This window comes from Branchiostoma lanceolatum, chromosome 5 (assembly GCF_035083965.1).
Source record: "Branchiostoma lanceolatum isolate klBraLanc5 chromosome 5, klBraLanc5.hap2, whole genome shotgun sequence".
NCBI classification, from domain to species: domain Eukaryota; kingdom Metazoa; phylum Chordata; class Leptocardii; order Amphioxiformes; family Branchiostomatidae; genus Branchiostoma; species Branchiostoma lanceolatum.
Genome location: NC_089726.1, coordinates 11,021,343 through 11,047,852, shown reverse-complemented (window position 1 = coordinate 11,047,852; position 26,510 = coordinate 11,021,343). Strand labels below are relative to the sequence as shown.

Sequence of the window (26,510 nt, the reverse complement as noted above, 5' to 3'; positions counted from 1 at the left end):
TATGATTTATAAGTACAACTTAATGATGCAACACATCAAGTAAGGATCAATACTTTCCCCCGTTTGAGGAGTAATGAAATGTTCTCTTAAGGTCACCAGAGGTCAGGCTGTTGACAAATTCTCAGCTGACCGTGGAGGTCGTGAGGTGGGTTTACGCCGACAACAAAAGCAACATTCGGCGGACAGGGTGACTCAGCAGGGTTGACAACAGCAGTGCGCAGTTCTCGTCGTTTTGATCCGAGCGAGGACAAATCTTAAGCAGGAAAGGAGACCAACGTCAAACAGCAACATGTGCTGAGTTATAATCTCAGGTGAGAGGGATGTAAATTTTCCTTCCCTAGTTATATATAAACCCCTCTGAAGACGTACATAATTTGATGCGAGCAAGGCAAGGGGATTAGAGCAACCTTGTCAATAGGACAAGATACGTATGATTTCACTCAACAGATTCACCTGCATTTTTATCTGGTTGTTAAATCGGTGCGTTTAGATTCTTTAGAATGTTGCAGAGACAAAATGTTGAGAGTTGAAATCTACCTGTTGCAACCTTTGCAGACAAATATAAAACAGGTGGTTTTAAGACTGTCTTGGTGTTCAGTCTGAAATCTTGTGGCAATCTTTTGTTTCCTGGACACACCCTACTACATTGTATTTTCTGTCAAGCAAAGAGTAGCCATTATTTCTCAAAATATGTCTCCCAGAAAGGTGGAGGCCCCGGAACAATTTTTTAAAATCCATACAAATGTCCATCAGCAGAAGAAACACTGCTATTGTATTGGTTGAAGTGGCAACACTAGACTGTTCTTGAGCCATTTCGAGTGCTGCCTTTCTGGCCTGATCTTATGGTCCACTTAACTTCTGAGTTGGACTGAACAATGGAGTGAACACAATAGAAGCTAGCTGGGCCAGCAGGCAAGAGTCAGAGCCACTCAACACATCGGATGCTTTTTATATTTGAAGTATTCTCTTATGTGTGACACAGTCATGCAGAAATACAGCTTTTTGTGTATTCAAGCTTGCCTCAGAATGTCAGTCATATACACATGATGTAATAGCTCAGTCTTGCAGTCCCCCAGATGTACATTTCAATTAGATTCAGTTCAATACGAGTGATCGCGATGACGTCACAGTTACGTCGTTTTTCCCCCGAAATAATGTGCAAGAAACTAACAACTAGACAAAGAATTAGTGAGAAAACTGTACACAAGTTTAAATAAAGCCACTAGTTGCGATAAAAGTTCAAAAACGCAGTAAAAAATATGCTAAACTGTCAACAATACGATCTGTTCCCGCGCTAGTAAGCTATTTCTTAATGTGATCTGCCAATGCTTTCTGCCTACAAGTCAGTGCGCGTGTGCCGAATACCCCGGATGTAAACAACAACAGTGATCGCTCGTTTAGGATTTCTAAAATTCAACAAAAAAGAAATCCATGCTGACACCATGTCATGTCGTCATCTCTCCTTCCATGCAGGCATCGAGTGGTGCCTGAAGAAGATGCAGCAGTGCTGCTGTGGTACGCCAGAGGAGGAGACCAACAAGCCGAGCCTTAGCTGTGCCTCCACCAAAGCAGCACCTGCAGGAGGATGAGGCTCGGGGAGGGGGTACCCAGTACAGTACCCGTACGACCAGCAGTACCCCGTCACCAAACAGCCACCTCCACCTTATGGTGAGAGATCTAGACCAGGATGAGGCTAGACCTTCAAACGTATCACTATTAAACAGGGGGATGATTCCCATAGGAATGCATTTACTTTCAACATACATTTTCAACACTTCCATGACCACTACATTTTACAATTTTACAACTAGAGTCAATTCCACATTACCGAGAGGGTGTTTGTTGCCTTTTGTTCTAACATTTACAAAACCTTTGTAACAATCTATGTGAGATAAGTAACTGTTAAGAACAATTTCCAACATTTATTTGATGTTCTAAATATTCTATGCTGTGTTCCAACAGGTTAAACAAATTTCCAACATTGAACACATTATTTGTATTAGTTTCTAAATTGTTGCAACATAGATTGATCATTTGTTTGAACATGTTCCAACATTCTACAAATATGATATAACTGGGTCAGTGGGCTGGGAACAGGGCAATTCACACATCCCTTCAAAGTATAGGGGATTAGGCCTATGTGCCATGCATAGACACTTAAAGACAAAAGAGTTGCCAGTGTCCAGACGTGAAATCTAAAAATATACAGAGGCAGACAATAGAGCGTGATTAGCACCTACTTTTATGGGGGCAATAACCCAAATCTACCATTTTGAGAATGATGCAAAATGTTGGAACATGTTCCAACAGTAGAACAATCACACAGATGTTTGAACACTGTTCTAAATAAAGAGATATTTGTGCAAATACTTTCATAATATTTCCAAAATATATAAATGAGTTCAAACATGTTCAGACTTTCATTTCTAATTGTTTGAACGGTCTGGAATTATTTTGACTGAAATAGTCTTTTCTCTAAAATTGTTCAAACTTATTAGCAATATCATCTGAAAACCCTCTCGGTGACATGGAATTGACTCTAGTTCTTCTTTTCTGTTGATATTTAGATAGAACATACACTAGCAGTTTAGGGCACATTAATTGGTTGTGCGCAAAGACTTTGTTTCAGTAGAAATATTGACTATGTTTAAATGTCTTCTGAGAACAATGTTATCATTTTGCTACAGGTAGTTCCTGATAAGATGTAATTATGATATATACATGATATTTGCATTAACACATGAAATAATAAGTGCTGTCATGTGTGTTAAGAGAGCCATTATTAATGAAGGCTGCACCCTAAAACCACATGGTGGGGTCAGTTGGATGTGCACTAATGGCCTCTTTGTTGATATTCATGGAACATTACCCCTGTTTAATGGTATGGTTTTCTAAATGGCCATATTGGCCAATCAGCAAACAATACCCCAGATTACTAGTAACTCATTTAATTATTATCAACTACTATCTATTTACTCTAGAAGACAACCTACTGTTCAGTATTTGAAAAGTCTATAAATGCATGGAATATTGAATAGTAAATACAGTTCATATTGTGTTTGTGTGGAAATCTTTCGGTTTTTTAGTTGTAATTGTAATACTGTATAGAATGTCCTTTTATCACAGTAATGTGTCTAGACATGAAATACCATGGGGATGAAATACCACAATTTTTGGTCGGTCATTTTGGTACTTAAGTTGTAATTGCAACTGACTGACAGGACTGTACACTGTCGCCCCTGATATTTTTTGCCTGAACAATGCTGTTTTTATGGTGTAGTAAAAATGTATGAATGCAATAGTTGTGAGCTTTGAGTATTTTCAACTTGTGTGATACTGTTCAAAATTCTGTACTCTAGTTCAGAAATGTTCCTACTGAATTCTTCTGTAACCAACACTTAACTTTCGCAAATGTACCTACAGGTACATGGCGTACATGCGTACTTAGGTTATATTTCAGCAAAAGGTGGAGGTGTGAACATTCGCTGTAGATGTAGTATGTGTGACCATGGACATTCAAGAATAATAATGATACAATGAGATAGATAGATCATTGTTTGTGTGCCTTGCACAAATGTATGGATGGAGAAACTCTCTATTTTGAAGACAGAAAGTGCCCAAATAAAGCATCATGATGGACCAAAAATCAACTTAGCAGATTAATGGATAAATCAATCACTGAACTACAGATATCAGGATCTAAATCCAATATCATTTGGAATCAATAGCACAGCAATCAGATTTGACTCAATATAAGATTACAGAAACGTTGATTACCATTTGTATTGAAATATTATTTTAATTTCTTGCCCGATTGATTGATTGATTGACATATCTATCTATGTCCTCTTTAATAGCATCATCAGTAGTTAGGCAAGTTTTTGTGAAGAGCGAGGAATAAACTTTTAACCGGTCCTCTGTCTCTCATCTCCATCGCTACAATTTCTATGTGGAAGTTTTACAAAAGAGGGGAGATCGTTATGATTTATGACTGCCTGTCGTTTCAGTAGTCAGAGAATGTTACAGCAAGGAGGTTTAAATCAGATTCAAACCTCCTTGGTTACAGTCTGCCCTTTCTTTAACGTTCTTCCAACAAGTAAGTTGGAGAATACTGAGAATACAATAACTAATATTACATAAATTGAAACAACACGCAAGGAACATGCTACACGGAATGAACAACTTAGCATCCCAACTCACTGGGCGAGAGGCAGCCATCTTGGTCCTTTTCTTCTGACCAATGGGGTCCAATTCTCCAAATGTTTCAATTTCGGTGTGCTTCTCCGGCCTACCCCTCGCATAAGTCTCTTGGAACGTTTGGAGCTTTTGAACCCCATTGGTCAGAAGTAGGGGGAAAAGGACCAATCACAGCAAGGTTGTTGTTTACAAGATGGCTGCTCGCCAGTGGACGGGGGAAGGTGACGATTGACTGTGATTGTGAGTATTTAGGAGCTTTTTCGCGTTCTCTATGACGTCCAAGAGTGGTGCAAGTCTAGCTCTTCGTGTGGTAGCTTTGTTGATATGCTTTTTGTGAACGTAGCCAGGAACTACATGTTGGTGGAAACAGATGTGACCGGAGCATAATCAGGCCGGCTGAAAAGAAAAAGGCCATCTTTGTTTTGTCGTTGGTGTTGTTGATTGTGTAACATCTTGCAAGCTTCCAAGTTGCACAGATGACACCTCAACCATTCGTCACTCCTGCTGCATGTTCAGTGTGTTATTTATCATTGCACTGCGACTATGCATTGTCTACAGAAACTTCATGAGAGTTTTTTTAATACTGATCCCGTCTTCACGTGCATGCATCTGCGTGAACAGGGGACTGAGATGATAATGAAAAATTTGCATATATGTAGCGAGGTTGAAGTGGATTATGTTGACAAAAATGACATACAGTATCGCTGTCTATAGTTAGCCCTCATCCCAACGCCCTTGTCTAGATTACCGTAATTTTTGAATAGTTTTGGAGTTTTATTTTTTCGTGCTCTGTTCAGGCATCCTTGGTTCAGGCATGTCATGGCGTGCTTTATTTTCACAGCACTAACGTTATATTCCACTGGGGCTTCCATATCACATGATCAAGTTTTCGCGGGAACTGAGACGGATGTGCAGGCGGCGCTGCCAGATGATTTATGGTACCCAAGCGGTCAGGTCAGTGCGGGCGGCATGTGTTTTTAGGCTCGTTAGCAGGCATGTCGGCTCGGCTCTTTTATCTAATTTTGGCATATGATATCCTGTTTTCTGATTATCTTTTCTTATTGTTTCTTATTGTACACGGTTTGTTGTAAAGAGGTGTAGTTTTCCTTTGTCTGCAAAACGAAGTTTATAAGTTGATATGATATTGATAAATTGATAAGGTATACAAACAAACGATTGGCTGATAGCTGTTGGTTGCTATTTCATAGGTGCAAAAAAACGTGTGACGCTGGAAAAAAGGGAGTTGACTGTTTTGAACCATGTGAAGAAGATATTCAACATTAAAAAAAACAAAAAGATTTTGCCCCGAGTGAGGATCGAACTCACGACCTTGAGATTATGAGACTCACGCGCTGCCTACTGCGCCATCGAGGCACATGGGAACTACCGAAAGATTCCCCATTAGTACAAACTCTGTATTTTGAGATAATTCAGGTAGATTATTTTTGACAAGTTGTGTGTGCCAGTTACAAACGGCAAAATGTCAAGTACTGTGACGATGTCATGGGTCTCGAATGGACAAAATAACCCGTCTGTTTCGCATTTTTGGACAGGACGCGCTAAGGATGATGGGAGGTGGAAAGCGTTAATGTTTTAGTAACGTCATCATGCGACCATTACTAGTACTTCAGCTAAGGTGTGTTTTTTACACAAAAGACAACACCGGCAAAGTTATGGTCACCTTGTCCTGTTGAAATTAGCCAAATCAGTGGAATGAGCCCGCCAAGTTTATCATTCTCTGGTCTGGCTCCACTGGCCAATTAGTCACCCTAGTTTGGCCGATTTCTATGTTTTCTATGGTCCCCAGGGGGTTATGTTTTGACGGTTCAGCATTTGGTTATGACTTGGTTATGAGCAGGAAAAGACAATGCATTTTGCATGGAATGTCAGTATTTATTGATATATTTCCTTGTTCACTTATTGTTGACATTTCGCCCAGTTTCACAGGAATTTTTAGAAAGACTTTATAGGTCCGGGCTTCTGACTGTCGACATGGAACTTGGAACTTGGAAGCTCTTATCTAGGGGATCCAGACCGGCAAGGGATCCGGTACGGGCAAGCCCCGTGGGCCGAGCTTGGTTGAATCGCCACAGAAGCCGTAAGGGCTTCTGTGGCGATTTAATCAAGCTCACCCAACCTTCCTTCCTTTAGGGACAAGAGTTATCATTGACTCAGGTCAATTATCCACCATATTTGTCTGAAGTCTTCTATTTTTTACAGCCCCGAACGAGTCTGGTGGAGATCACTACTACCTCTCACCCATCGAGGCCCCACCAACTCGCTTGTAAACCGACTACTGTGTGACTTGGCCGAATTCCAGAAATGTGAGCGTTCGTCCAGTGGGCAGTAGGAGTGAATGGTGTGGTGCAATTGCTTTTGGATTGTATAGGCGGGGGTTAGCGCGAACGCAGACCCCCACTATCATAAATTACGCAGCCGAGTTACCCGCATTTGGGGTAATCGCAAGGGTCAACCCGCCGGAGTGCAATGGCAAGGCCTCGCCCTGGACGGACATCCTTCTTGATCAATGTGCCATCTCTGCCAGGTAAGTATGCCCTCCAAATGTCTGCCGAAAACGCCCAATGAAAGGGCGATGCAATTTTTTACCTGGCTTTATTCGACATTTTCTTTGTCTCTGGTGATTTTATTTGACACACCATGTGAATCTCCTTTTCTTGGTTGAACGAAGATAGTTTGATATATTTTTCGATTGGCTATTCTCGGATGAACCTGTCGGAAACGCCTGAAACTGAGGCGTAAAAGATCACGTACAATCTAAAATGTATAAGCTGCACCGGCTAATTGACATAATTTATGCTAACCGGTGACGTATTTGGCACATTTGCATAATCAATACAGTGCTGATGACGTCACCCACCAAGCATGACTAATCATTTCAACCCTATTCTGCTAGGGGACGCTTCTGCAACTCCCCAAGGAGCAATGAACTAGAAAAGTAGAAGCTGCAATGTGAGGCGCAATAACAGAGAATCGACGTAATACTGTGGATATCTCATCCACCACGGCTCAACAGTAGCCGTTGGACCGTCGTCGGATCCGTCAGATTCGCACTTTGCTGCTTTAAAGCAGTAAGCGATCAAATAATGAAAAAAAAAAGAATAAAAGAAAACTATTACTTATCCAAATGTCACATTTGTCTTGTAGTTCAAGACAAGTCTGACATTTGGAGACTGGTGAGGTTGGTATAGGAAATATTGAATATTAGAAATATTAGATAAACCCATTTTGGAGAATCTTTAGAGTGACTCCAAATGGCTCATCTATCCACCCAAGTAGAGTTTGGGATAACCTGCATAAAGTCCTAACCATGCGTCGGTCCTGATATTGGCGTACCCTTGTCACGAAAGTAGTTTTTACCTTGGACAGAAATAATCACGCAAACAAGGACAGCAACAACAAAAACTACGACCCGGCACCCCTCTCTTGGGACTGCATCTGGTACAGCCCTTATATTTCTAATATTGGTATCTGGGGATATCCATTTCCTGTGTACTATTTCGGGCAAGCTGCCCGTTTGGAGGTGTTCGGGACCGCTGGAGCCAGGGACAGGACTAAGGGAACCTCTATTCTCTTTTCTTTCAACAAGCGTGAACAAAAAGCTGCCCTAAAGATGGTATGTCAGACACTTCTCTTTAGTTCTAGCTTCTGTCGTGAAATTAGATTTGTAGGATTTGCTTCTGTGGACGTAACAGTAGCTGACAATGACTATGCTACTGGGAGGTGGGTGCCCTTCAGATATGTCCCCCACGGGGGACAAATGGTTCGGGGTCGACGTGAGAAGACCCAGTACTTCGGAGAATTTTAAGCAAATTGTCATCATCGTTAAGCATTTTAAGATTTCACATGCATTCCTTATTATTAGTTTTTTTGTGCTATTATATTTTGTGAGAGCTTGTCATAAAAGGCTCATTTGGGAGCAGTGAAAATTGTTCTGCAACTGCTGAACCCCGTCGTGTTGTTTCGTCAGCTGTCCAGCGGCGTGAATTTAGTTACAGCAGTCACCATCAACAATCGTTAAAACAGCTGACCTCATTCCAAGTTTTATCCATAACCTCTTCTTGATTATCGTTTGATTGGTATTAGAAACAGTCTTGGTACATATTTTCCTATTGGAGAGCTATAATAAACTCTGGACCGTTCTCGGTTTCGCGTCGGACATAAATGGCACGGGGGAATAATGTGAAGAATGTCGGATGAAGCAGAAACGGGCGGATCCCTCCGGCCAAAAAATATCGTTCCACTGGAGGGCGTTTGGTGGGGTCAGGCCACTAACTTGACAAAGCAAAACTGAAGTGATACATTGTGCCTTTGGCCACGCATTTGTGTTAAATTCACCATTACAATAAGGTTGTCATTGGATGATGTATGCCCTCCGCCGGACGACCCATGCTCCCTGGCGTGGCACACAGAGCGGTGCACCCTGAACAAATCTCAACTTGGATGAAATAAAGCAAGGAAACTGAGCATCTTTAAGAAAGAAAAAAAAACAGATGTTGGGAATGTGATAATGAAGCTTTCTATGACAGTTTTAGCACCACACGTACAGACAACAGACGTGGGCCGCTGCACGTATTCAGGCATGAGTTAAAATAGAAGTAAGAACTTAGAACTAGGCTAACCATAAATGCCCCGTAAACGTTAAGCAAGTTGTTACGTCCAGATGACCAAACACAACATGTGATGTCATATAATGTTTACGCGACCATACAATTAACGACCGAAATGTAAAGATATTGAAATCAAACAAGAGTGTTATTTTTTCGACACGAAACGGCGATATCTGATACTTGCAAACTAGACATTCGATAACGGCCTTCGCAGTATGCTAATACGTGAGGTTCAAACCTGCAATGTCGGGACTTGAGTCTGGTCCTCATCCATAACTTCGTTACCTGACTTTTTTTATACGTCGACATTTTCCTCTAACCTATATTGTTCATTTATTGGTGCTGAATGGTCTGACAGTGCCCGAACAATTTTGTTAGTTGATCTTGTTTTCACGGTGCACAGGATTTCCTTGACGTCTACTGTAAGTGTAAGGAAGTAGGTTTTCTAGGATCAAACGTCACATTATGGACAAACCGCAGTATTTCTGGCCATCTGAAATATGTATTACTGCTTCTGGCTTCCTGCCATGCTCTCTGACTTACTTGATTAAATGATGAGTTGTCTGTGTGAAACGTATTTTGTAACAAACTTTTTTACCTTTTTGATAAAGCGCCAGCATTGCCGTCACCCTACTCAAATATTGTAAGCCCCTTTATATCAATTCAAAGAAACAAATAAATAAGCGAGTTTTGTAACCTTGGACAACGCCCAAAGGTTGTTCTTGGGCAGTACCCGTTGTAGTATTTTACCCCTCCCAGCCAAATATCGTCATGTACGTAAGAAACCGTAATGTCACCGTGGGAAAGGCCAAATGCCGAAAGGTCACAATTTCATGCACAAGATTAACGTCGGATATGTAAATTTGGAAGAAATGGAATATTTTAACGCCAGGGGTGCTACACGTCAGGCAGATTAGCACGTCAACTATTGATACCATGGGACCATGTGTCACTGATCAACCGCTGGTATGAACAGGAACCATTTCTGTAAATACCAAACAGTTATTGTTGGTAACATGCCAGATCCACGTTCAGATAAAAAAAACAGCGACTGAACTATATCTATGCTTTTTTGTCCTTATGTTTTTAGCATTGAGAGCAACAAGGCGTAAGAGCTATCTTCGAGATGACGATATTGATTATGATGTATGTATTGTGATGAAAAGGGTCTCTTTATCATGAGTTGGAATCGTAAACTATTCAATCAGTTTCTGTCATGAACAGCATTCGCCATTGAAAACAAAACCTGATTATTTTTCATGTTGCTCACTGTTACATAAACAGGGACAAATATGACATCATGATCTCCTTGACGGACCCCAAATAAAGTCGTTAGTGGTAACCAAAAACCTCAATTCAAATATCCAAGGACATTATATTCAATGAAAAAGTCATTGGATTATCCAAAACAGCGTTTTGTTCACGGCCATGGAAAACAATCTTAATTCTTGTGGAGTTACACAAAGAAATCCCTAAGTTGCATTTCGCTCAACGTGAACGTATCAATGAGAACTACCTAGATGCTTGTTTAATCTACATTCCAAAGTTCGGTTCTCCAGCAATGGAGCGTTCACGCTGCGCTGACCCCGACCATGTCATAAGTTACTGATATGCACGTAGCTGTGCCATATGATAGGGTTATAGAGTGTTACAAATAAGTAGCGATGTATCGGTATACACATTCTGCAGCGACCACCGCTACTGTAAGTACCATTTCCATGTTTGGATACTGATTACCAAGTATTTGTTCCGAAAAAGGCCGACATCGACGATTCGGATCCAAATCTCGCGAGATTTGACGAGAAACCCACAGAGACAGGAGAGGGAGCAAATGAGTTTGAGGAGGAGGATGTGGTGATATGACATGAGATTAATATTATGACATTTCGTGGTAGTTTTTTTTTTAAATACAGAATAAGTAGTTCTAGTAGCACGTAGTTGACATACTTATTGCAGCATGCCCCAAAACGAGACGTCGTTATTCTGCCATTTAAACTAAAGAAACATGGCCCAATTATCTATTTATATATGGGAATTCCAAAAGTCATAAAGTTTTATTGTACCGCACATTGTCAAAAAGGATGACGACATGACAGATTCTGACCAGGAAATGACACATGACGTTGAAGGGGAACCTGTGGAGAATGGGGTGGAGGACACTGCCACTGATCTGAATGGGGTAACCTTACGCGTTTAGCTGTGTTTAATCGACAGAATGTACTGTAGTTTTTGTAGTGCAGTAGATACGAATCACAGCCATGACGATTGTAGCTAACAACACAGAATAGACTCAATAGAGAGGGTGCAAATAGATCTGTCGGCACATTGCATGGATTCGGATTCCATTCTGATATTTTGAATTGTACAAATGAAAAGAGTCCGACTTAAATGTATTTCATTTAAAGTAGAAAGATGTAGATCAGAAAAGTTTGCAGTGACTAATTTCGCACATTGGGCGTAGTAAAGATCATGCAAATAGTGATCTTCACGGTTGTGCAACGTTTATAGGAAGAAGAAGCGGTGTCAGAAACACCCTTTACGATCCCCGAGGGCCTTCTTGAGATGGTACCGGAGGGAATGCTTCAGTCGGAGGGAATGTCGGAGACTATGCAGAAGATAGTGCAGATGCAACTTGACATCATCCGCGAAGACTACGAGAGGGTTGAAGAGTACGAAAGCACGTACGAGGAGAAGATGTCGATGTCAACCCTGGAATCGACGGTTCGGGCATAGTTCGGTTCTCCTAGATCCTCGTCGGAGTCATTACCCCCTCGTACCCAGTCAGTGTTTCGTAGCTGTAGGTTGTCCATTTTCTCATGTCCTAACTGCGGTGTTGTCCTGCGTTTCGTCAAAAGATAATTCAGGTGTGCTTTCTCCAAGAATACAACTTGAGAACCCTTACACCTACACCAGTACAAATCCTTTCACAGGTCTTTCAGTGGTTGGCATACTGCATACTACACAGTTTATAAGCAGGCATATACTAGTAGGAACTTAAAACACATTATGGGAGTTTGTTTTATCCATCACTCCCGTCATGAAATACACTGTCGGAATGCTTTACCACTTACATTTTCAGAGGGTTAGAAACCTTTTTCATAGTTTAGATCTTAAGTCTCTCTCTCTCTACCTTTTTCATAGTTTAGATCTTGAGTCTCTCACTCTAAAGTACTTTTGATAAACTACATCATGGTGAACTGAGGATTTACATTCTTTTGGAAAATATGTCACCCGGAACTTGGTACTTGTGTTCTGATACATGTATTGTTCATGTCAGTCATGCAGATCTCAGCTTGTCTAATGTCATTTGTAATTGACCTTACGCCATGTCCTATAGTTAGTATATAGTAATTTAACAGGTGACTTCTATCTGCAATTTCTATCTTCAAAACTTCCGTTCTATCACACTAACCAACACAGGCAGACAAATCGACAAAGGACGGTTCAAAAGACGTTCCCACAAAAACAGTTGAAGAGTCAGTAGAAGTCGCCAAGAAAGAGACGGAGGCGGCAGAACCTGCGAAAAAGGAGACAGAACAATCTAAGAAAGAACCAGACACGAAGGCGCCGGAACCTTCTCAGAAAGAGCCAGAAAAGAAGGTTCCAGAACCTTCTAAAAAAGAGCCAGAAAAGAAAGCAGCTGACGTTGCAGATAAAGAGCCGGAAAAGAAGGAGACAGGATCTAAAGCTAGCCCGGCGACGCCTGTAGATAGTGACACCAAGGACGAGAAGGTTGTAGGACCGGCCCTGAAGTCGTTCTTTAAATCTCTGTAACATATGTTATTGTTCACTATCCCACGTCATGCCTGCGCCTATCCTTGAAATTAACCTGCCGTTTTTTGTGTGTTGTTGCTTTGGTAATTGCTGTGAGTGAATGTACAGTTTTACAGGAATGTCAGTATCACCTGACTTCAGTGTAAAACGCTATAACAGTTTCGTTAATGCGCTTGCTGTGCTTGGATGTGTGACTAATTTTGTTGTTTTAATCAGGTTACCAAAGGAAAATAGGCATGATGTTGTGTTGTACAGACAATTAGCATGGAATTAAGCTATTGCATGGTATGCTCACATGGCTGTGTTAGAGTATATTCGCTTACAACGATAGCAAAGCTTTTTTACACTGTCCTCTTTTCCCACATTTCATGGCGGTAAGTTCCGATGATACCACATATTTGACGCATTTTAAGTACAGCGCCGCAGAACCAGGGCAAGCAATGCCTGCATGCCTTGAAAAAGCGTTGGGTATCTTTTTACAACATTTCGGAATGATCCCTGTCATCCGGATGTTGGAAAAGGTACCTGCACAGATTTTTCAATAAATAACAGACAATGCATCTGCGCAACGGCTCTGTCAGCAACGCTCTTCGCACTACTTTGGCATTCTCACGTAGTATACTAGAAAGGCAACATTTGCGAGCAAATACAGCATGTTTAGCCATACTCCTCGCCATGCAAAAAATGGACTCTCCCAAAATAACAATGGACCATTCTAAAATACTTCCACTAAAAAAAATGGATCAAAATTGAGTTTAAAAACAATTATCAGTCTCTCCATACAGGAATGGAGTCTTCCAGTAGCACATCAACACAATATGGACCAGTCGCGGTTGTTACGGCTCCCACCGTTGAGTCTTTCCGCGCCAGGCTGGAGGCCTGCCCGCCTTAGCCTGGGACCTCCTCCCCCCCCTACTTTGCCCCTCGCGGGGTTATCTGGGGGTTTACTAAGTTGAAGTTGAAGAAGTCCAAAACCATATCCACTTATTAATTAACAAATACACTTCTGCTAACAAATGGAATTTTTCATGATCATTCCAGCTCAAAATTGAAAGAAATGATTACAGAATCCTCCCCTTGCAAGAATGGGATATTCCGTGCCATCTCCATGTAAACTACACCAGTGGGAAAATATCCGCTGAAAATTACACTCTTGCGCATAATCAACCCAGTTCAAAATTGAATTAAAAAAGGTCAACCCCAGGGAAGAATGAAGTTTTCCATAGTATACATAATGATATATATGAAGATTTGACAGGAGAAGAAGGAAATGACCAAAAACAACATATTTCAGCGATAGTATGGGTGAAATATAAAAATGTGACACCCCTTTGTTTGAATGCATGATTCAATAGTATACACTTTGGGTTGAAAATAACGAAACCGAAAAATTGTTTGTTTAAAAAATCGTTTTGAAAGGCTGTATGGCAAACATTTGAATGAGGGCCTGTGTACATGCCAAATTTCACATTATTTTGGTTTAATACATGTAGGAACTGGAGATGTGTATCTTTTCTCAAAAAAGAGTGAACAAAGCCATGTAATCACATGTCCTAGGGATTCCCATACCATATTTGGCATGAATACTAGCCTACACCTGTGCCAGAAATGCAAGATAATTAGATTAACTCAATTGACCAATCAGGTGGTCGCAAGGCTCACAGGCATGCAAGGCCAGGTGCAAGGCACTTGGGGTCATTGACCTTTAGGTCATATGTAGTATTGAAAGTGACAGAAGTGGCAAATATTGTCAAGAAAGCCCAAAATAAATCGTTTTGAAGATATGAATGCCAAAAATGGGAATGTAGTCCTTTAAATATTTGTTCAAGCCACATATACAGCAAATTTCAGGTCATTCGGTTGAAATACCAGGGCGCAGGAGGCCAAGATATGCTAAAAATAGCCTAAAAACCTCAATAAAATCACTTTCAAGGTCAATATCAAAAAAAGAAAAAAAAACGTACATTGGTTTTTGCCTACATTACCTCTGTACCAAATTTCAGGTCATTTGGTCAAAAAATGACAGATGAATCGATTTGAAGATTTGACAGGAGAAGAAGGAGAAGAAACATGAGTAAAAACAATATGTTTAGCCATACTAGGTATGGCTAAACATAATATGAGCCATACCACATATTTCATCCCCACTCCTTACGCCACGCTCTATGCATGCGCTGTTTCCCAGCTTACTGTGCACTTGTATTATTATAGCTTTTTTAATTTTACCACCGCAGCGCTGCTCATGCAAACCTTAACACTGATTTACCTCCCCAACAGAAGGGCAAATGAGAAAGCTACGAAGAATCCATCGCAACAGGCAGCTACCCATCAAGTGCCTGTTCTGACAGACTTTTATCTCTACAGTCGCGACGTTACAAGAATAACTCGACTAATTCGACTAAAGGGTATCGCAATAAACCAACTTTAACGCGAATTAGAAAGCTCCAGTTCCCTCTAAAGATCTCAGAATAGAACAGTATACATTGGATTTATCTGCCTCAATTAATCGTTGTTGTGTCTTTCTTTATTTCTATCTTCAAGATCAAGAGTTACAGTTCACCATCGATAGTTAAATTATTCGTTCACGCAATGCCAACTTGCGTGCATAGAGCCCATATATCTTTGACTGAACTACCATAACCTGCGTTGCAGACTACTTCCGGCTGTTTTATTTTTCAAGTTCCCGTTTTCTTATTACATCAGTTTTTCTGAAAATGTAACAACAAAACGGTCACTTGAAAAAGAAAACAGCCGGAAGGAGTATGCAACGGAGGCTAGTGCTACCACGTGTCTGTCGGAGAGGATATACCCACCAACGTTGGATGGGTGTGCCAAGAATGCCCGGCATGTCGCCTCCGAGTCATCGAGAAATTTATAGGGGGAGCCCGCTCCTACCGTACGCTGGTCACTACATGCCCAGGGAGTGCGATTGTACAATTTCAACAAATAAAACCTGTTTCTGACCTAGGATGAAGGGATTCTGCTAGTTCACTAAAAAAAAAAAAAAAAAAAAGTATGCCCTCTAAAATGTGCGAAGCGTGCTGACGGAGTCGATACGTGGTGTGCAGTTAGACTGTTTTTCCATCTAACTCTTTCAACAATTTACACGGCTGCGGAACCATCCGGAAACCTGCCGTTCAAAGGCAAAGCGCATGTGTGCAAGTCTAATGCTGTACATTCTGCCCCCGACAGGTCGATCGAGAGAGCAGTGCGTCATCTGAAGAGGTAGGGAACAAGGTCATCAACGTCGCGTCCCGTACCCATGGTATCGTGGTGTCTGTCTCACGTAAACTGTCGTCTGTTTCAGATTGTACACGTCTCCTGGCAACTTTCCCCTCCTTTGTGCGTGCTATGATCGTCACGTTTCAGTGCGTGCCTTGAAGACATCGGCGTTCTTAAATAGCTAACTGTTCTGTTACGTTCTGACCACCATTCCAGGCAACTGTACATGTCCCTGCAAAGATGCGATGTCCGTCCTGTCCAGGCTTTCCCCGGCGAATGTTTCTGTGTTTCACTTAAGATTTAAGGCTGACTCGTGACGAGCGGTATTTCGGAACTTTTCATTGACTTCAAAGTCGGACAAGGCTCTAGCTAGAAAACGTTTGTTAAGAAAAACCACAGTGCAATAGAACAAACGCTCATTCAATTGACACATGAAACATTACTGTGCATTTAACACAAAACATGAAAATGAAGGCTAAAGGTTGATTGGAATTTCCAAATCATCACCGTCGTTTAAATCTTAAGTGGCCAGTGGTATGTCATGTATTATATATATCGCGTTTTGTCAGGGTTATGTATTTGTACATTTCCTGGGTATAAAGCTACCTGGGTATGTATTCCTAACAGTGTGGAATTAGCCAGAACTTACCCATCTAAATATATGTACAAGATGTAAGCAAAAGATAAGAAGTGCGCACCCTCTTGTATGCAATGTGGATTACGAGATAAACTAGCTAAACCCTCCACCTTGTTTTGACCTTCTAGGTTTTGGGAGCTGCTGCCAAGAAGTTCGGTGCGAAAGCCGAACCGGCAAAGAAAGATGAAAAACCATCGGGAGCCAAATCCGGCCTTGGGCTCAAAAAGGGACCCGCAGGTGCAAAACCTGGCGAAGAGTTTCATTTCGAAACCTCGAAGGAAGCTCTTACGGAGGCCGAGAAGCAAAAGAAGAAGCAGAAGGAGCTTGAGGAAATGCTGAAGAAGGCTCTTGAGGAGGCACGTATAGCTGAGGAAGAAGCCCGCCGTCTTGCGGAACTCGAAGCCCGACGCAAGAGAGAGGAAGAAGAAAGGAAGCGCCGTGAAGAAGAAGAGCGCAAGCGCAAAGAAGAGGAGGAAAGGAAGAAGAGAGAGGAGGCAGAGCGCAAGCGCAAAGAAGAGGAGGAAAGGAAGCGGCGTGAGGAAGAGGAAAGGAAACGGCGCGAGGAGGAAGAACGCAGGCGTAAGGAGGAGGAGGAGAGAAAGAAGCGTGAGGAGGAGGAGAGGAAGCGTCGTGAAGAGGAGGAGAGGAAGAGGCGGGAAGAGGAGGAGGCTCGCAGGAAGAAGGAGGAAGAAGAGGCGCGTCGAAGGCGGGAGGAGGAGATGAAAAGAAAGGCGGAGGAGGAGGCGAAGAGAAAATCTCAGCTGGCTGACCCGAGCCAGCGTTGGCAGCGCCTCCGCGATGAGAAGCTGGGTACGGACTCCGCGTCCGGTACCGACCCCCGCCTGCAGCGCGTCCGGATGCGTGAGGAGGCAAGTCGCAGGCGCACCGAGGACGAGCAAGTCACTCATGCGACTGAGCAGGCGAGCCGCGCCGCGAAGCTGGCGGCGAGGAAGACGGCACGTGAGCGTCGTGCCAGAATGCCCGGCCGACAGCCGCTCGTCCGCTCTATCACCAACGTTGCCGCCAACGAGAAGGTCGCCAGGGAGTACCTGAACTACCTCCTGGAGGATCTGAACCGCCGCGCTCCTCACCAGCGCATCCGTGCAGGCGCCGCCATGTACGACAAGGACGAGAGCCGCCAGTACATCCCGCCCGCCCTCAAGACCAAGGACGAGTTCAAGCGCTTGAACGCCAAGTGCAAGAATGAAGACAGCGTCGACATTCTCCTGGATGACGCTATCGTGGACGACGTGGAGCGTAAGCATCGTTCAAGCGTCATCGACAGGGTGCTGGATTTCCTCAAGGTAGTGTGCTGTGATGTGCTCATTACGTCTAACTGCTTATTCATGGAGTGTAAAGAATTTAGTTCGTCGGCACTAATAATGTATTCGTAGAGAAACAAAACAATGCGACTATCTAACTTGATAGTTTTACATTTATATGGTGAACTGTATTTGTCACGTCCAGATAAAGCTTATTTTTCATATTTTGATGTCTAGACCCACATGCCTGTCCCAGCCACTGAGATCATACTTGGAGGGTCTATCGGCCAGGGCACCGCCGCTCCGTCCTATGCAGCCGTCCAGATCGTCATCTTGAGCGACGGTGAGTACGGTATTCCAGGACTTCGGTCTTACAGTAGCCTGATTGTCATCTTGTTTCAGTTCCAGGCTCTGCCTTCACCAAAAATGGCTAGTCTAACTGTGCAACTAGGGAAGATAATTAAGTCCACGTTCTATTTTCGGATGTGTCGAATTACATGCATATGGAGGTGTACTAAAATGTGCTAGGCAGAAATGGGCGATATCATTTTGTGAGGGATGTGAAACTTCCCCGGATCTCTTGAATTATTAATGATTTTGAAACTATCAACATCCAAAAGTTACTTTAATTTGTACAGTTGCCAATAATTCCGAGTAAGATGTATCGGTCACGGTGCGCTTCTGTATAGCTCAAATGACACATATCTGTATTCGATATCTTCTCATACAGACTTCCCGAAGGGTGGACATGAGATGTGGCTACCGTCTGCCGTGGTGGCCTATCGCAAGATTCTGGAAAAGGCAGCTCTGGAAGAGGGTAAGTTACGTTGCTTCGCAAATGTTTTGCCTAGCTCGGACGTCCCTGTAACCAGAAGAGACTCCAGAAAATGATAGTCACTTAGAAATATTTAAGTCAACTATTGCCATAACTTGATTAGTGGAGTCCTAGGATATTTGAATTAACTTTCCAAGTTTAAGGTATTTTATATTTGTTTTTACATTCTTGATGTCCTTGGCTTTTGAAAGCGATTTTCTACGTGGCAGAGTTCCTGACACCTTCCGGTGGTAATGATTAAATGATTTCTATTTCTTCTCTTCTCCAGGCCAGCTGCCCGACCTGACGTTCGTCGGTCACTCCCAGACCACCCTACAGTTCATGGTGGAGGATGTGGACGTGGACATGTACTTTACACGTGAATGGGGCGACACCGATCACGACTACGATCACCTGTACCGCGAGGCGATGATGATCAGGGATACCAAGGCCCGAAACTGGTGAGGAGAGCGGGAAAGAGCTGGGAAGGATCTTTTCAGCTCTCCTTACTAGTTTCGGTCTTTTGAAAAAAAATACAGAGCGCGCGTCTTCTTGATCCAAGTCAGCGTGGAAAGGTGTAAATATAGCGTAGTCAACCATAAGTAAAGCAACCAAAGTAAGCGCGATGTTTTCTCTTTCTTCTCTCAAGTATTCCTAGTATACCAGTCTCTTTCACGCATAGATTAAATGTTCTTGTAATACCGGATTTTTGAATGGGGTAGAGTTATCACCTGGGTACAGCGAATGTATAATTCAAGAGCAAAATATTCGCAGACTTCCTATACATGAAATGTTTCCGAACCATGACATTTTATGGTATGCCTTCCCCGTTTTCAGCTATGCCATCTCTGCCGTTCGTCGTCAGAACGCGTGGGTTGCTGGGCTCCCAGAACTGGTAAGCTTTTAGTTTCTTGTAATCTCATTTGACTGATCAAGGAGGTTAGTAATATAGATATCTATATCTAACCTCCTTGGACTGATCAACATCATTGAAATCAACCTGTCGTAACTAAGTCACGTCGAGAATATCCCGAGTTTTTCAACAGTGTATTTCTGCCCGCACAGGTTAAGGATGTGGTGCGCATGGTGAAGAACTGGCGCAACTGTGTGGACTGGGGGGAGAAGAAGAAGCGCCCCAACTCCTACCTGCTGACGCTCATGGTCCACAAGGCCTACGAGGAAGCCTGCAGATTGTAAGTGTCATGTGATATCCATCTCACAGACACTCCGTTTGATCTATTATATTCGTGTTCACCCTTTCCCCCTTTGGGGTTCTTCACTAGACAGTTTAGTGAAGAATATGTCGACGTTGACATATCTAGGCCGAGGTGTGCAAAAAGAGGCCTTTCGGGTCAGATATAGATTTACGTTAACATGTAGAAAGGGATTTCATTTTTCGTTTTTCTCTTACCTTTCAATTTTGTCCAAGTACAACTACTGGGACAAAATGTTATAGCATAATGTATGGAGGAAACTATTCATGCGGAAAACTGATAAAGAGATGATTACGATACACAAGTATCATGAAGCACGCCACAAAAACACAGTCACTTTTGGTATTGTGACCAAGACCTAGTGCTCCTTACAAATTCTCTCCACTTTGCGCATTTACCTTAGCACCGAGAGTATTGGCGATACTCCGCTGGAAGAGGACATCCTGAGAGAGTTCATCAACATGACGCAGAAACTGGACAGAGCCATCGGCAGGTACGTCACGTGGTCCGTCCTTGGTGCTGAAATGATTACCGCTCATGCAATACGTAGTGAATGCTTCAGATCTGACCCCGACTTTGTCGTTGTTTTCATTGCATCGTTGCATTCTACACCACTGTGATTAGTAGAAATAACGGCTATTGAAAGCTCTAGAATTTCTGGCTAAAAAGAATGACATGTACAGCAATAACCACACGTCGTAGTGTAGTAGCCTAATATAGCTGCCGAGTCTCTTTCGTCTTCTCCACAAATAGCCTAGAGATTCCGCAGCTATAGTAGGTTTAGATACTAGACTATCGTCGCAGGTAAAACATAAATGGTTACCTCCAGGGCTTGGTAAAGCCAAATTTAGGCATTTTCAATAAACACCATCATTGTGGGTTTTCAGAGTGACTTGGAATGACTACTACGACCCCGAGTTGTACCGTGTGGAGCACATTAGCCGACTGCCCGTGGTACAGGACCCCGCCATGCCCGCCTTCAACGTCGGCGAGACCATGGAGTCCTGGAACATGATGCGTCACGAGGCCTGGATATGGGGACAGAGTCTCGGCATCCTCAAGCTCTAAGTCTCTAACGGTGCTTCAACCCCTGACTCCATTGCCTGTAGCTCTAAGACGTAAAAAATAGAGACTGCCTCTTGGACTCTTTCTTGTAAGACATATAACGAAAGGCTATGGAGTGCATGAAAAAATGCTGAGTTTCTGTAGCTTTACTAAGTAGGATGTGTGCATAATTAGGCGTCATATAGCTATTCTGACACACAGACTCCTACGCTGTATTCTTATTGATAGGTCAATTTAGCATCACAATGATGGTATATAGCAAATGTTTGAAGTGGGATCAACATTTAAACGTTTTTGACAAGCTGCCATTGTTCGTTGTGACGTTTTGGTGCTTGTGTGTGTATCTTAATCAAAGACTGGCTGTTAAAGCATTTCTAGATACTTCCATTGTGTCTACAATCGTTGGTGCTCTATTTAGCGTTCAATTCAAAAGAAGGGAATGTCTGAATTAAAAGACTTAGACGTGTTCAAAGGCATCTCTGGTAAAGTGATATAGTCACATGAACATTGTGGCTGCACGGCAAAAATTGACAGACAGGTTTGATTTTTTTCATAGAAGTTGAAACTCTGCACAATGTTTGTAAAGCTTAGTGTTTATTCTACATATAGATATATTTTGCATCAGTTATATGTTCGGAGAAGCGAGAAAGAAACGGAGGGAAAATGAAATTTCCTTGCTGAGGTTGCTTTACACTGGATTTGATGTTCAACTCTCAACCAAAGTGTGCCAGGTTTTGGATATTCATGTCATAATATATGCAATAGAAATCATCTAAAACTTACATTTTGCATATTTTGACAGTTTGCACCTAGTTTCCCATCCACTGGGTACAACTTTGAATAGAAGGTATTCATCACATAACACTTTTTTCAATTTGGGTGAAAACAGGGCATCTACAAATGAAGTACTGGTGCTGTGCACACAGGTAGTCACTTACTGGTGAAATAAAAACACAGATGAAAACAATGCTGTTGCTACATGTGTACTTATACTTCACATGTGATGTCAATGACCTCCCATCACAAGTTGGGTCAAACGCCGTGTAATTGAACCTCAGTTTCTTACTTTGGAGAGTTTTATGAAAAATATTTATAAAAAGCGATATTTACAACAGCTTGTAGCACGGTTTAGCCCTAGTACCATACTTAACTGTCCTTCACAACTTGCAATTGTGTCAATATTGTATGTAAACCATTTGTGTAAGAAAGTGCTCCTGTACAAAGTACTGAATAAATACAAAATCATAAATGCCAATCGTTATGACTTCAATATCATTTAGACAGGATTAGTTGAAGGGTACTATTGTGGAAAGTATGAAATGATCATTAAGGGTAACACTGCATATTACATACTCTATTATACCTTCATCATTTAGATAGAAATAATAATGATGACTGCAATGCTTTTTCAATATGAATCTTCCACATTTATTAGTTTCTCTCTTTATGATTATATAATGGTTCCGGTATTGGATAAAATACAAATTTAACTAATGCCACATACTAATTGATAGTTCAAATTTCTAGTATGGCCTATTGTGATAGTGGAATGCTATTTGCATAACTGCAGATTGAAGTACATTTATCATAATTTTATGAATCAAAGCCTATATGCCATAAATGGGATAAGAGAAAAAAAAAAAAAAGTAATATGTGTGACTGGCTTGATTAGTCCTAATAATGATAATTACAACAATAATAATAATAATGGTTTATTCAGTTCAAACTGAAAGTCCTGATTTAATACATACACATCAAAAGTTAATACTCCAAATAAATTGAATTAAGCAACAAATACTAGGAAGCCCTATGGTGGTATTATCTGTCGATTTGGCCTAACTAATCTACATGTTCAAATTGTACAGAAAACAAATTTAAATATTTATACCACCCCACAGTCTGTGAACATCACCTAATCAAACATATACAGCCACAGCACATCTAAGTCCTAGAGTTAACAGGACATTTTGGACTGCTAGGGTTTACTTATAATCTGGATTATTACAGTCCTACACTGTCATAAATAAAATCCTACTGTAATTCAGACAACAATAGCTATCATTACACATATAATGGTACAATTATATGTATTGTACATGTATGTGGTAAGTTATAATCTTATGAAGAACATTGAAGATTATACCTTTAAATTCTAACTTCTCATCTGTACATCAAATGTTTAAGGGTTGTTCATGAAGGCTGCTAGCCATTTATATCCGGACTAAGCCAAGCTATCCAGTTAGTGGCAATTGTGCGTTCTGAACGTCAATTCTGTAAGTACTAAACATTACTATTAGTTTGAACATCTACACTCGCCGTCCCCCAGCACCGGGTGACGGTCAGGGAGTGGGGCCCCTGCCCTCTGAGGAGCCAGGGGACAGAGAACACCGGACACAAAACACAAATACTAGTAGACTGCGAGCAACCAGTGCCCCAATTGACCTTGACCAAGATACTGTGCTGTAGCCCTCAGCATGATGAGGTTGAGCACATAATCACAAGAAGAAGAAGAAGAAGTATGGTTTATATGGCTACACTCTTCAAAAGCGCAGTATTTTCTTCCTCCTGAATACTGTCTTCAAAGGGGGTCTTCTTAAATGATGCATCCACTTCCACTGGTCCTGTGACGGGGGCCTTGCTGCGCTGCCGTGCCTCCTTGACGGCGGATGCGGCCATGCTGACCGGGAGGACTGTGAAGGTAATCGCAGTAGTGGACACCACCATGCAGAATAAGATCTGGGAAGGACAGGATGTGCGGAACAAAATGGGAGCTTGTGATGTTTGTTGTCATTGAAGCTCATTACAATTGTTATGATGAATATTGTTATGATGATGCAACTTTTGTTAATATTATCAAATGTTTTTCATTGTACTTGTGGCGCTCAGGTTCATGTCAATCACTTGCAGAATAAGAAACTAATGATGACGAAAAGTATCAAAAGACTTACATGGAAAAGAAGTGCAAGAGCCTTGAACATTTAATAAAGAGGCTGGCAGATGTAAGCAAGCAGGAGCTAGCACCCAGGCAAGTTTCAACATACATTTCTGGTTTATTGTATGGTGCAGATTACACATTGACAGTATGCATATAACGTTATATGTACATCATGTAGATGAAACAGTTCCACCCTACTTGTGAGGCCACTACTGTTACCTACCACTGCATTAGCCAGGTCTGGTGATTTGAGAGGTTCCAGCGAGCAGCCCACTGCCATGGCAACAAACGCCAGCATCAGGAACATGCTACCGTGCAGGAACTGTCCGAAACACAGGAAGCTCCGAGCTCGCTGGGCCAACAGCTTGGACAGGGGAGTGGTGAAGGCTATGGGAGCGTTGTGTGGAATGGAGGTGTGGTAGAAGATTGGGGGTGACTTCACTGCCATGGCTGGAATACAGCTTTACTGTAAACAATACAGCAACTTAGCAAACATACTGGTATATCTTAACCTTCATCAAGAAACCAATCTATTATTATTAAACGTTACATAATGTAAATAAATTTTTGGCTCCAAATAATATATTGTGTAAGAATTGACTCAGTAGACATTGACACATTTTGATTGCTCCAATTACGGCAACAACAACAAAAGCATTTCCTGTCAGTCATGATATATGTGTTGAATATCTAATGAATATGTTGAAAACAGGAGGTAATATAACGTAACAAAATTCTAATGTGGCGTGTATTTTCTACAGATGTTTTATCACCTTTATATTTACCAAAGCCCCCCTCCCCTTCATTCAAAAACATTATGCGGAATTTCATTTAGTTTAAAGTGACAGCTGCAAAAATATTGCACATGAGCCACCTTTAACCATGGTGTTACGACAACAAGTGTTTACATACATGCATATCACATCATGTATCTGTAAACATGCTACAGTATGGCTTTACCTGAACTATTTCCACAACAGCTGAGAGTCCACCCTCGCAGCTCCAACTTCAACGCCACGAATACTAAATCAGGGCGGGTCCTCCTGGCGTTCCGAATAGAATCCCTACAAAACTGGATGCTGAATTAATCTATATCTTATATGGAAATTGTAATTCAACTGTCGAGCAATGAATAAATATGGACACCCTCTGTCCTGTGGTTGCGCAGTGTTTTGATGACGAGCCTCTCCAGGCTTCAAAGAAAATTCCTCGGGGTGGCCGCGGATACTAAATCAGTGCCTGCCTTGTTTTTCATCAAAAATGATTTATTTTTCCAACTTCACTCTTCGATATATTATGTTGAATGCCATTATATTTGATGAAAAAAATCATTTTAAGATGGAAGTCTTGTTTCATCATGTTTTTACTTTTTTTTAATATTGAATTTTCATCAGGCCGAATTTATCCATTTCTGGGCAGCTAACAGGTGTTTCTGACTCCCTTCCTTACAGGTAACATAAACAGTTACCTTTACGTTAGATCTGTTATTGGCATAGTCAATGTAAAATACTGATGTTGTCTTCATACTTAATGCACATTGCACTGTATTTATAGTTTACTGCGCTATATTTGGCCTTACGTTCATAATACCAGGTATATCACTGTGACTTTTTGAAAAAGACATGACGGATTCCAGAATCGAATAAGATGGCTTTCTTCTGGTAACTTGCTTCTCCATGCAAAATTCCTGAGCAACACATGCACAAGCTATTTGGAAGTTTAGATAACCTATGCTAGCTCTCTATATATTTACCTTCGCCGAGAAGGTTATGCAGAGGGTAGCGTTTGTCTGTTTGTCTGTTTGTAGTGGCACAGCATAACTCAAGAATGCCTTGATGGATTGTTTTGATATTTGGTATGTTGGTAGGTTTTGATGAGACCTAAAAACGATGAGATTTTGGGCCCCCTAGCGGCTTCTTACGGTACTGCAGCGGAACTTCCTGTTTTGATAACTTGTGTTCCGGACATGCTATGGAACTTATTTTTGAGTGGTAGATAGATCTTTGGACAGAGAGTAAGTGGTGTGGGTTTGGGCCCCCTAGCGGCTTTTTTGGAACTGCAGGAGCAGGTTTTGCGTCTGACTTTGAAAGGGAATAACTCAAGAAGGGCTTGATGGATGGTAATGATTTTTGGTAGGTAGATAGCTTGAGTGATGATGTCCATGATTAGACACTTCTTATGCAAATCAGTATCTAATTTGCATAATTAATGAGGAAAGTTTATACATCCGCCAAATTCCATGATAGGACTCTGAAATATGTGACATATGTAACTGAGGAAGAGAGAAATATTAATTGATATGAACTATGCAAATGAAGACCTCATTTGCATAATTAATGAGAAAATACTATAACAAGATGGCCTTGATGGATGGTCATGAGTTTTGGTATGTGGATAGCTTGTGTGATGCTTAGTATGATTGGACAATAATTATGCAAATCAGATTCTAATTTGCATAATTAATAAGGCAACTTTAAAAATCGGCTTTGTTCCATGATATGACTATTTAAATCGTAACTGAGGAAGAGAGGACTGTTAATAGATAGAAAATATGCAAATGTGGGTCTAATTTGCATACTTAATGAGTAACTTGTATAATTCCACACTGGCAAATGACAGCAATTTCATACATTTAATACTTTTTTTGTGGCATCGGGAAGTTATGTGAATGTTAACATCGTTGAATAAAATTATGTTAATAAGGGCCTCTTTTTGCATAATTGATGATAAATACTAGTTGATCATGTGCAAAGCTATGTACA

At 41.5% G+C, this 26,510-nt stretch overlaps 2 protein-coding genes and 2 non-coding genes across 10 annotated transcripts; 1 reads left to right on the top strand and 3 right to left on the bottom strand.

The window, feature by feature from the left end:
• The first annotated feature begins 86 nt into the window (after positions 1-86).
• On the top strand, positions 87-22,068 carry LOC136435065 (axoneme-associated protein mst101(2)-like). 7 transcript variants are annotated; one of them, XM_066428248.1, is made up of 11 exons: positions 6,595-7,831; positions 12,246-12,557; positions 15,792-15,824; positions 16,587-17,762; positions 17,958-18,063; positions 18,451-18,537; positions 18,824-18,995; positions 19,372-19,429; positions 19,600-19,727; positions 20,152-20,241; positions 20,636-22,068. In XM_066428248.1, the coding sequence occupies exons 1-11, from the start codon at positions 7,829-7,831 to the stop codon at positions 20,814-20,816; spliced, it is 2,346 nt and encodes a 781-aa protein (XP_066284345.1). In that variant the 5' UTR covers positions 6,595-7,828; the 3' UTR covers positions 20,817-22,068. The 7 variants fall into 7 exon arrangements, 6 of the variants coding, with proteins under 6 accessions (XP_066284345.1, XP_066284347.1, XP_066284348.1 ...); XM_066428246.1 differs by lacking the exon at positions 6,595-7,831 and adding an exon at positions 11,047-11,546; XM_066428250.1 differs by lacking the exon at positions 12,246-12,557 and having other exon boundaries at positions 6,765-7,831.
• On the bottom strand, positions 5,499-5,571 carry Trnam-cau (transfer RNA methionine (anticodon CAU)). Its single transcript has one exon. It is a non-coding gene; the product is annotated as a tRNA-Met (tRNA).
• LOC136436009 (U1 spliceosomal RNA) lies at positions 6,588-6,750 on the bottom strand. Its single transcript, XR_010755985.1, has one exon. It is a non-coding gene; the product is annotated as a U1 spliceosomal RNA (small nuclear RNA).
• A 149-nt stretch (positions 22,069-22,217) lies between the features above and the next one.
• On the bottom strand, positions 22,218-24,952 carry LOC136435072 (uncharacterized). The gene is made up of 3 exons (XM_066428265.1): positions 24,709-24,952; positions 23,972-24,214; positions 22,218-23,549 (listed from the first exon to the last, which is right to left on the bottom strand). The coding sequence occupies exons 2-3, from the start codon at positions 24,194-24,196 to the stop codon at positions 23,337-23,339; spliced, it is 438 nt and encodes a 145-aa protein (XP_066284362.1). The 5' UTR covers positions 24,197-24,214; positions 24,709-24,952; the 3' UTR covers positions 22,218-23,336.
• Positions 24,953-26,510: the final 1,558 nt, after the last annotated feature.

Coding starts and splice junctions, on each gene's coding strand:
- LOC136435065 (XM_066428246.1), top strand. CDS start 11,388: ATGGTACCGGAGGGAATGCTTCAGTCGGAGGGAATGTCGGAGACTATG. Junction 17,763..17,957: donor GGGTGCTGGATTTCCTCAAG/GTAGTGTGCTGT, acceptor TTTGATGTCTAG/ACCCACATGCCTGTCCCAGC. Junction 19,430..19,599: donor TTGCTGGGCTCCCAGAACTG/GTAAGCTTTTAG, acceptor CTGCCCGCACAG/GTTAAGGATGTGGTGCGCAT.
- LOC136435072 (XM_066428265.1), bottom strand. CDS start 24,196: ATGGCAGTGAAGTCACCCCCAATCTTCTACCACACCTCCATTCCACAC. Junction 23,550..23,971: donor CAGACCTGGCTAATGCAGTG/GTAGGTAACAGT, acceptor TGTCCTTCCCAG/ATCTTATTCTGCATGGTGGT.